We start from the raw sequence: 9953 nt of genomic DNA, 5'->3' as shown, positions 1-9953 counted from the left end.
AGGCCCCATTTGCTCTTTTTTTTTTAAAGACTTATTTATTTATTTGAAAGGCAGAGAGAGAGAGAGAGAGAGAGAGAGAAAATCTTCCAGAACCCGGAACCAGGATCTTCTTCTGGGTCTCCCACATGGGTGGCAGGGGCCCAAGGACTGGGGCCATTTTTAGCTGCTTTCCCAGGTGCCTTAGCAGGGAGCTGGATTGGAAGAAGAAAAGCTGGGACTCAAACTGGGGCCCATACAGGATGTTGGCATCATAGGTGGTGGTTTTACAGGCTTTGCCATAATGCCAGCCACAACTTTGCACTTACATAGAGTCAAGGGGCAGTTCTTCAGTATGCTAGCAGTGTTGTCTCTGAGGAATGGATTCAGCATTCCTAGCATTTTGGGAGAAGGCCTAGCCATCTTTCATTTAGGACTGTACATCCAGTAAACACTTCAAATAATATCTCACTGGAGGTAAGAGAATGCTTGGAGTCAGCACTTCTGGAAAACCTGAGTGGAAAAAGGAAAAACCCTAGGGAATAAATGCTCAACTATGGCCAAGCTCTTCTTGTCCCCAGAGAAGGAGAAAAATAGTGTCTGTAGCACCATCCCTGCTGGCATTAGGATGTCACAGTTTGTGAAACACTGTTGTGCTGGTTTGATGATCAGGTGCTAACACATCTAGTTTCAAGACACAGCTTAATGTTGAAGCCCCGTTACACTCCCTTAGGGTTAACTTTCCATAGAGTGGTTTTGTGTACAGAGACAGGATCTGTGTACAGAGACAAGACACCAAGGCCTCGTAACGCGAAGTCGGCTTTTATTGTTTATGCTGGCATAAGGGCCAGGTGGAATTCCTTATCCTAACACCAAAGCCCAGAACAAAGAGTGGGTATTTCCTTCTACATGGATTTAGCCTCTTGTCTCCCTTATATGGGCACATACATTTGACTGGATATCTGAATGTTACAAAGCGGCCACAGGAATTGATACAATACTGCCCATGGGTACATGGGAGGCCAAGGCAACTTTGGCTGGCTGACAAGGTCACAGCAGAAGGTCTGTCTCAGCAAGGTGTGAGAACGACTTCGTGGTTTTAGGTTTGTTGGGAACTACACTCTGCATACAAAAGCTGGAGCTTCCTGGTGGTCCTGCTAATGATTGCTGTATTCCTAATTGTAGGGAAGAATGCTTAGTCTCTTTATCCCCAAAATGTCCATAGCTTTGTAGAAGTTTAATCAAATCAAATGCTAGTATAGGAGAAGGGGTGATGCTTTACCCAAGGTTGAGCTGTTTGTGGGAAAGAATTAAAAGGCAACAGGCTCCCTGGTATATACGTCCCACTAGAATAAAGATAAATGTTATTCGAGTTTTTATGTGCAGCAAATACAACAATGGTTAGGATGTCAAAACTGTAGCAGAGATCTAAGTGAACCTTTAAATAAGTGCAGTAAAGAAATTAAAGAGTCACAGAAAGAACTGCAAAAGAGGGGATCCATTTTTAAAAGGGCCTGCTTTGAATATCCAGGCTTCCAGTAAAGATTAGATTAGGAAGGTACTATTCTAGCTTTGTGTAGCCAATTTCCGCATAGCTCGAGAGCACTGTAGGCTTAGCTTGTGTGGGCAGCCTGTTATCTCGCGCCTGTCTATGATTGTAACCCATGCTATGAATATGCCCTTGAAAATCGTTGTCTCCCACCTGTCTATGGTTGTAACCCATGCTTTGTATATGCCCTTGAGAGTCAAAGAAAATTGTAACTAGATGTAGACATAGAGTCTAGAGGCAACATAAAATACAAGGTCAATGGTTCTGAGAAAATGGACAACAGATTCTTTATTGTCAGATGAAAGAATCCTTGCGTGACATGATATAAAAATAAAGTCTGGTGCTCGAGAGCCAGAGCCATGCCATCAGCATTACTGTGAGTGTGTCTCTCATTTCTTTGAGCACCAACACCTCTCACAGCTTGGGATCCCTGGACTCTGGCAGGTACACAGTTACTGAAGATGTTATTTTCTGCAAACTCACTGAGCCATATGCTGTCTGGCAATGGTTAGCATCATTGCTCAGTACCAGCAGGTAGAATATGGTTACATACGCCGGCACCGCGGCTCACTAGGCTAATCCTCCACCTGCGGCGCCAGTACTCCAGGTTCTAGTCCTGGTTGGGGCGCCAGCTCTGTCCCAGTAGCTCCTCTTCCAGTCCAGCTCTCTGCTGTGGCCTGGGAAGGCAGTGGAGGATGGCCCAAGTGCTTGGGCCCTGCACCCGCATGGGAGACCAGGGGGAAGCACCTGGCTCCTGGCTTCGGATCGGCATCCCGCGCGAGCCCTAGTGGCCATTTACGGGGTGAACCAAAGGAAGGAAACCTTTCTCTCCGTCTCTCTCACTGTCTAACTCTCCTGTCAAAAAAAAAAAAAAAAAAGAATATGGTTGCATATAATCAGACAGTAACTACGGTTGAAAGATTCATAGGCAAGTAGATAACAACCAACAGATTCTTCCCTTTTTCTTCTTCTGACCTTGGGAAGGCTTCTACCACAACATTAACCATGTCAGTTAGAAACAAATTTAATTAAAAGACAAAAGCCTCTACCGCAATAGTGTTCTCGGAGAGTCTACGTAGTACAGTAGAGAATTAGCCCTGTACTGACTGCTGATCTGGTTGCCCAGAATTAGCCCTGTACTGACTGCTGATCTGGTTACCCACAACAAAGCCTCAAGACGGTCAAGAGGATCAAACTGCTTCCAAATACCATAGCTGCAAACTTGAGTACAGCATGCCTGTGCAGAAGGACAGAAAGAATTCTAGCACCCAAGGAGTGAGATCTACAATGTCCACCCCGTGTGTCAAGATGCAGGAAATGTGCCCCCATCAGAAGGAATGTCAGTCCATGTAACCTGACCTATCGTGTCATGGCTGATGGCTCTTTTGGACCGGCAGCTGCAATGTGATAACTACATATGTCATCTTCCAAGTGCAAGACAGGAAACTAAGCATATTATGTGCAGACACAGCCCTGCTTTCCTGTGCCTTCCCCCTCCAAGTGAGCACTCAGCAACGGGCCCCTCTGACCCCAACACACTTGAACCCAGATGACACAATGCTCAGGCCCACCCCTGCCACGCCCTGCTTCTGTTACTCAATCCCCTCAGGGCATGGCCTGGGGCCTGGGGAGGCCTTTGTCCTCTGTCAGTGTCCCCAGTGTCCACAGCAGATGGTTCAGACCTGGCTCTCTGGGGATCCTCCTTCTGACCCAGCTCCTTGGACACACATCCCCAAGCTAGACCACGGTGCTGGCAGAAGGACAGGTCATGCTGCTCCTGCTTGGGCTCTGGGTGCTCCTGGACCCAGGTCAGTGTTCCCCAGGCCGCCCCTCCTGGCGCTACATCTCATCTGAGGTGGTGATTCCTCGGAAGGAGCTGCACCAGGGCAGAGGTGTTCAGGTAGCAGGCTGGCTCTACTACAGCCTGCACTTTGGGGGCCAAAGACACGTCATCTGTTTGCAGAGCAAGAAGCTTATTTGGGCTAGGCACCTGCTGATGATGACCCAAGATGACCAAGGAGCCTTGCAGATGGACTATCCCTACATTCCTACAGACTGTTACTATCTCGGCCACCTGGAAGACATTCCTCTGTCCACCGTCACCATTGACACATGCTATGGGGGCCTGGAAGGTATCATGAAGTTGGATGACCTCACCTACGAAATCAAACCCCTCAAGGACTCCAACACATTTGAACACGTTGTATCTCAGATAGTGGCCAACCGCAATGCCACGGGACCCATGTACAGACTGGGACACGAGGAGGATTTTGACCCCTTCTTCTCCAAGGTAAACAGTAGTGTGGCTCCCAAGCTCTCTAGTTTCAACTTCATGTACCATAGGGCCCAAATGAAAGGTCAAGTTCAAATAGCCCACGAAGTGTATACGGTACTCAACAATATTTCAAAATGCATCCAATTTGCAGTGAACATGTTTAGTATTACTGACAGTTTTCTGAGATCACTTGGCTTTGGCCACTATATTTTTCTCCTAAACATATACAACCAGCGAGAGCCAATCGTTCTGAATGATTTTCGGGTTCCTGGTGGTGCAATCCATGCTTATTATAAAGCGACTTTTCATGATCTCTACCAGCCTTATCCATCGACATTGATTACAAAAAATGCACCAAACGATGACCAAGAACCTCATAGGTATGGCTGCTGTGGCCATTTTAACTTGATTATCATTAGTTCCAGGGGCAGACATTATCTCCTGTTGGCTATTTTAGCTGCACATAAAATTGGAAGACAGATAGGTTTAGAATATGACGGTAGTACCTGTGTGTGCCAGAGAAGAGCAACCTGCTTGATGAGGAGATTCCCTGAAATAACAGACTCGTTCAGTAACTGCTCTTTTGTCCATACACAACATATAGTTTCAAACAGATATATTTCTAAATGCTATTACCTCCCAGGTAGGCTGTACCTCAATAAAACCCTGTTACAGACGCGCTGTGGAAACTCTTTAGTGGAAGAAAGGGAGCAATGTGATTGTGGCTCCTTCAAGCATTGTTATGCCAATGCATGCTGTCAAAGCGACTGTCGCTTCACACCTGGAAGTATTTGTGATAAACAACAATGCTGCACAAACTGCACCTACTCCCCCACTTCAACTCTCTGCAGACCTGTCATGAACATATGTGATCTTCCAGAGTACTGTGGGGGGTCCACCTACACATGCCCTGATAATTTTTATTTGCAAGACGGAACCCCATGCACTGAAGATGGTTACTGCTACAGAGGGAACTGCACTGACCGCACTATGCACTGCAAGGAGATCTTTGGTGAAACTGCTGAGAATGGTCCTGGGGATTGCTATGCCATAAATCTCAACACCTTCCGATTTGGACATTGTAAGAGAGTGCAAACTCAGAACGTTTACCAGGCTTGTGCTGCAGCAGACAAGGAGTGTGGAAGGCTACAGTGCATCAATGTCACCCATCTTCCTCAGTTGCAGGATCATGTTTCATTCCATCAGTCTGTGTACAATGAGTTCACCTGTTTTGGACTGGATGAACACCGGGGGACAGGATCAACTGATGCTGGACATGTGAGAGATGGTACTCCCTGTGGTGAAGGACTTTACTGTTTTGCGAGCAGATGCAACATGACTATGAATAACCTGCATTATGACTGTTTCCCTGAGAAGTGCAATTTTAGAGGAATTTGCAACAATAACAAGAATTGCCACTGCCATGTTGGCTGGGACCCCCCACTGTGCCTGAGTCCGGGTGCTGGTGGGAGTTCACAGAGCGGGCCCCCTCCAAGGAGAATGCGCACAGTCACAGATAGCATGGAGCCAATTGTTTATTTGAGAGTGGTCTTTGCTCGTGTTTATTGTTTTATTTTTGCACTGCTCTTTGGGGTAGCCACAAATGTGCGAACGATTAAGACTACCATTGTCCAGGAACAGACAGCTACTGAGCCACAGTAAAACACCAGTCAGCCTCCGATCCACGTAAAAATTGGAGACTATCACAGGAACACCTGTGAAAAAGAATCCATGGAAGACACGGCAACGCTCAAGATCAATTGTCCTGAAGTCTGCGGGGCACACGGGGCTCCTTCTTCTCAACGTGGGGGAGATGGGAGGCCTGGGTTTCTGCCACCAGTTCTCGCTGATGGGTCAGAGGTGCTCACCTGAAATAAATCATCAAGACCACACGTCATTGTCTTCCATATTCTTTCATCAGCTGTCAGGAGTCCAGGAGAGCCTGGGTCTCTGCCCAGAGGAGACCCAAATCAGCAGCAGGGTGAGGCCTGAGCAGCTGGTCCCAGGATCAATGAAAGTGTCCCTAGCTCCTTGAGCAGCACGTCCATGACATTTCTCTAAAATAGTGTTCCTGGGCTCTGCATTTTCCTCCTTTTCTAAGTAATCTGTCCTTTCCTGAATCCAGAATGAATTTAGGGCCACCCAGGGCTAATCCCAACCAAAGTCTCCCATTCCACACTGGAGTGGCTGTGAGCAATGGGACAGAGCGATGGGGGCTCAAATCCCCCACCAGGCCCAACCAGTGCCAATCTAGGGCACAGATTCCTCAGTGAGAGGCAGCCATGGGGAGGCTTCACTGGAACAACTGTTGTGGCCTGGGAGGGAGCAGCTGGCCAGGGTGAGAGGCCAGCCTGGAATCTGGGCCCCTCAGGTGCAAGGCTCATGGTGTGCTTGGCCTAGGTTCCATCCTAGTACTGCATGGCAGTTTCAAGTACGGTTTCTCCCCATTGCCCTTTGCCTGTCTTCTTGGGACAAGTCCACCCTCCGTGCCTACAGATCTCAAATCCTGGAGCCATGTTCTCTGTGCTTTATGCTGCCTCTATCCTAAGCGTCAGTCCACCAGCTCAGTCTTGTCTTTTGCTCCACATAAATCTACAGTGGATCCAGCCGCTGTAATGTCCCTGGCTAGTGCTTCCTTGGCTCCCTGCTTGGGGAGGTTGATATTTCCTTATACTCACACGTTCTCCATCATAAAGGTTTCTGTGTCTTACTCAGGACTGTTGTCACAACTGCCCTGTAGTCCTAGGAAGCCAGGGAGGCCGTTCCCACGAGACCTGTGCCCTCTTCACACAAACAAACAGCATCCTGTGGACAGGAATCTAAGCCAGGTCTTGAGAAAGGGTTGCCCTGCCCTCCCGTTTCAAGGGCATTGAAACCAACTCCAAAGTCCGCTGTCACTCCCCCTCTTCATGGAGGAACGACACAGGACCCTGCGCTGTTCTTTCGTCTGCTCGGCCCTCCCCGGGTTTGCTGCTGGTTCTTCCCGGGTTGGCTACTGTCCCTTCCACCTCCGTGGAAGGGCGGTTCCCCCTGCCACATTCCTCACTTCCGCGGGGGAGCGGCACACCGCCGGCCGGCTCTCTCGGGAGCTGCTCAGATGTTCCTCTTAGATGTTCCTGGTGCATGCCGTCTCTCTCCTCCTTTATAGTCCTCCTCCGCCAATCCTAACTCGGCTGCCCACACGCCGAGTACGCTGCTCTCCTCCAATCAGGAGCAAGTCCTACAGTTTATTGGCTGAACTGGAGGCAGCTGTGTAGAAGCTGTTTTCTTCTCTCCCAGCGCCATATTGTGGGAGAGCAGATGCATAGAATAAGTCTTAATTCCAGTAACTTAGTCTAGTCCGGGTTGCTCCCCACAGTCCGCTATGTCTGCCTTCAAAGAAATCAATACCCTTTTCAGATGCAGCGTGGGGTACAGTAGAGCAGGTTCCGGGTGACAGGAGAGCACCCCGTTGGGAGATGCCCAGGGCAGGAGGCACATGGACAGCTAAGTCAGAACTGGCATGGTGCTTGGGCACAGTGTGTGACTCGGTAGACTGAGTTTAGAGAAGCGATGCAGATGGATCCCTGGGTGAGACAGCATCTGTCCTGTGGGAGAGAAGGGAATGGGGGGCTCTCATTGCTACTGAGAGAGAAACACCCACAGAATCCCGAGGGAGGAACCTGCTTCCCTGACACATGAAGGCCTTCATTTTCTGCCAACAGAGGCAGAGGGGAGGAGGGGGCCTGGGCAACAGGTGTTTGGTCAAGGACTGTGAAAAGACAGCACCATGAGGACACAGGTCCGAGTCCCAACCCAGGAGGAGCCACCCTAGACACCACAGTTCCTTTTCTTCTGGGGTTTATTCTGGGGGTGGGCTTTCTTCTGGGGGTGGGTCAGGTACTTTTCATTTGCTGCTTAATAGCTCTGATGGTTGAGGGAGAACTGAGTCTTCCCATCCTCAGGTGTAGTAGTTTTCTGGGAAAATGTTAGATGGAGAAGAAGCCTCACATGATGACAGGAAACCAGCCCCCAACCTCCTGCACCTGGTGATCCTGAAGGTCTCTTGCACAGTGATACATGGTCGTGTCCTTGGCTGTCACAGTCCATTTGCAGTTGGGCAACTCCTCTGTAGCTATCTCTGGAGATGATGAATCTGCCTTTCACAGTTGCAGAATATTCTACGGCTTGACCTTTACTCTTGTTTGTCATAAAACCAATCTGCTCCTGCTCCTTCACTGGAGCCTCACACACCCGGTCCATGCTGTAGTCACTGAAGGTAAATCCAGAGGCTTTCCCAGGAGAGACTCAAGGATGCCCAAGGCTGGATCAAGCATCCCCTGGACTCCACCAGCTGCACCTCACACTGGTCCCCTGCAAACACTGATGTCATAATCAGGAATGTGTCACTCTCACTGTTTCACTCACAACTTTCCCATACTCAGTACCCCTTGTTCTGTTAGCACATACCCCTTGAATTACCTAACTTAGCCCTGTCTCCATGGTGAATGTCCGTGTTCAGTGTGATTACTGAATGGGACATCTGGGAGTACCGGGGAGGGGGCTCCCATGTCAGAGCTGCAGGGTCAAGGCTGGGCTGGTTTTTGCTGACTCACCCTGCGAGACCCGCACCATCGGGGAGAGTAGGGTGACGTGTTCTTCCACAAGAAGCACCGGGAACAGGCTACACTGAACATGTCCACCTTTATTAATGACCACGTACACTTTTAAAGGGCAAGCAGAGGGGCATCACTAACTCAGGGCAACACTAACTCTATAGGACAGAACCCACACTGGCACCAATGTGCCTCTGCAATCAGCTTGAAGGTCACATAGCTTTCCAGGTGGGCCTAATGGGCCTGGGCCACACCCAGGAGCAGTTGACTTGATTGGCAGAAGGCAGGGGTGGGGAGAAATGTGCCTGGGGCTCCCGCCGCCTGCCAGCAGTCAGGCCGGCTGCATGGGCTAGGGAGGCAGCCTCACTTGATCGCCCACAACCCTCTACGCCACAGTGCTGGCCCCATGGAAAGCCTTAACAACAGACTTGGTGAGGCTGAAGAAAGAATATCCAAGTTAGAAGACAAATCTCTGGAAGTATTACAGTCAGACCTAAAGAAGAAAGAGGAAGAGGAGGAGGGGGAGGGGTAGGGGGAGGAGGAGGAGGGGAAGGAGAAGGAGGAGGAAGAAGAGGAGGAAGAGGAGGAGGGGGAGGGGGAGAAGGGGGGGAGGAGGAGGGGGAGAGGGAGGAGGAAGAAGAAGGGGAAGGGAAAGGGGAAGAAGAAAAGAAGCAGAAATTGAAAAGCTAAAAAGCACAGGTTCCAAGATGGCAGAATAGGAAGGGAGCTTACTGATAGTCCGAGAGAAGACAGATTATTAAGAGCAGAGATAGTGCAATCTCAAGGAAGAGTTAGGGGGAACATAGCAGAGGAAACTCTTCCATAATTAGAGGGACACGGTGGACCTACATCGAGGGAATGGGCGCCCAGGCTCGGGACTCTAGCTGCCAAGAGCCTTCACACCAGCGCTGGAAGGTGAGGTGAGATGAAACCACAGTAGCCCAAGACACTGGTGGAAGGGCGGTAGGAAGAGCCTAGAGGGAACGAAGCTTGCAGCCCAGTGGGAGAAAGAACACCAGCCTAACTACAGCTGGGAGAAAATAAAAGGGACGGGACGTACACGATACTCTCTCTCCAATCACCTTACGAAGGCCTATGAGCCAATAGAGCGGGTGCCATTTTGGACAAATGTAACAGCTGCACCAGCTCGGGGCTGTGCAAGGCAATCAGCTGAGCAGAAAAACCTGACTCTGGATGGGAAGTAATAACAAGAGACTTAGACCTAGTGAATGTGTGAAGCTTATGAACTGCGACTGTGGAAAGAAAAAAAAAAATGAGGGTGTGTGGGAGAACTCATGGTGTGGCTGAGAAGTGAGTAGTCTCCATGGGAGATGCCACAAGCTCAGGCAGCCCTGGGTAATGGTGAGAGACACTGAAGAGAAATCTGAGATTACACTGAGGACTGCACAGATCCTTCGTGTGGTCCTTGGGAGAGAGTCTATGAATATTATACCCACTGGGGCTAGCGCTCAGGATCTGGACTCCACTGAGGAGAGCTCGGCTGAGTGGATTACTTCAGAGGGAAGGAGGGAGGGAGGGAGGGAGAGAGAGAGAGAAA

General features: G+C 49.6%; 1 protein-coding gene across 1 annotated transcript; it reads left to right on the top strand.

Annotated features, from left to right (window-relative positions):
* Positions 1-3271: 3271 nt before the first annotated feature.
* Positions 3272-5675, top strand: ADAM6A (cellular disintegrin ADAM 6e; the record flags this gene model as incomplete). The annotated part of the gene is given in 1 exon segment (NM_001164866.1): positions 3272-5675. A coding segment is annotated over 1 exon segment (2191 nt), but the record flags the coding sequence as incomplete, so codon positions are not given.
* Positions 5676-9953: the final 4278 nt, after the last annotated feature.

The sequence above is a fragment of the Oryctolagus cuniculus genome, chromosome 12 (genome assembly GCF_964237555.1).
Source record: "Oryctolagus cuniculus chromosome 12, mOryCun1.1, whole genome shotgun sequence".
NCBI lineage: Eukaryota > Metazoa > Chordata > Mammalia > Lagomorpha > Leporidae > Oryctolagus > Oryctolagus cuniculus.
This window is presented reverse-complemented; position numbering and strand designations above follow the sequence as displayed.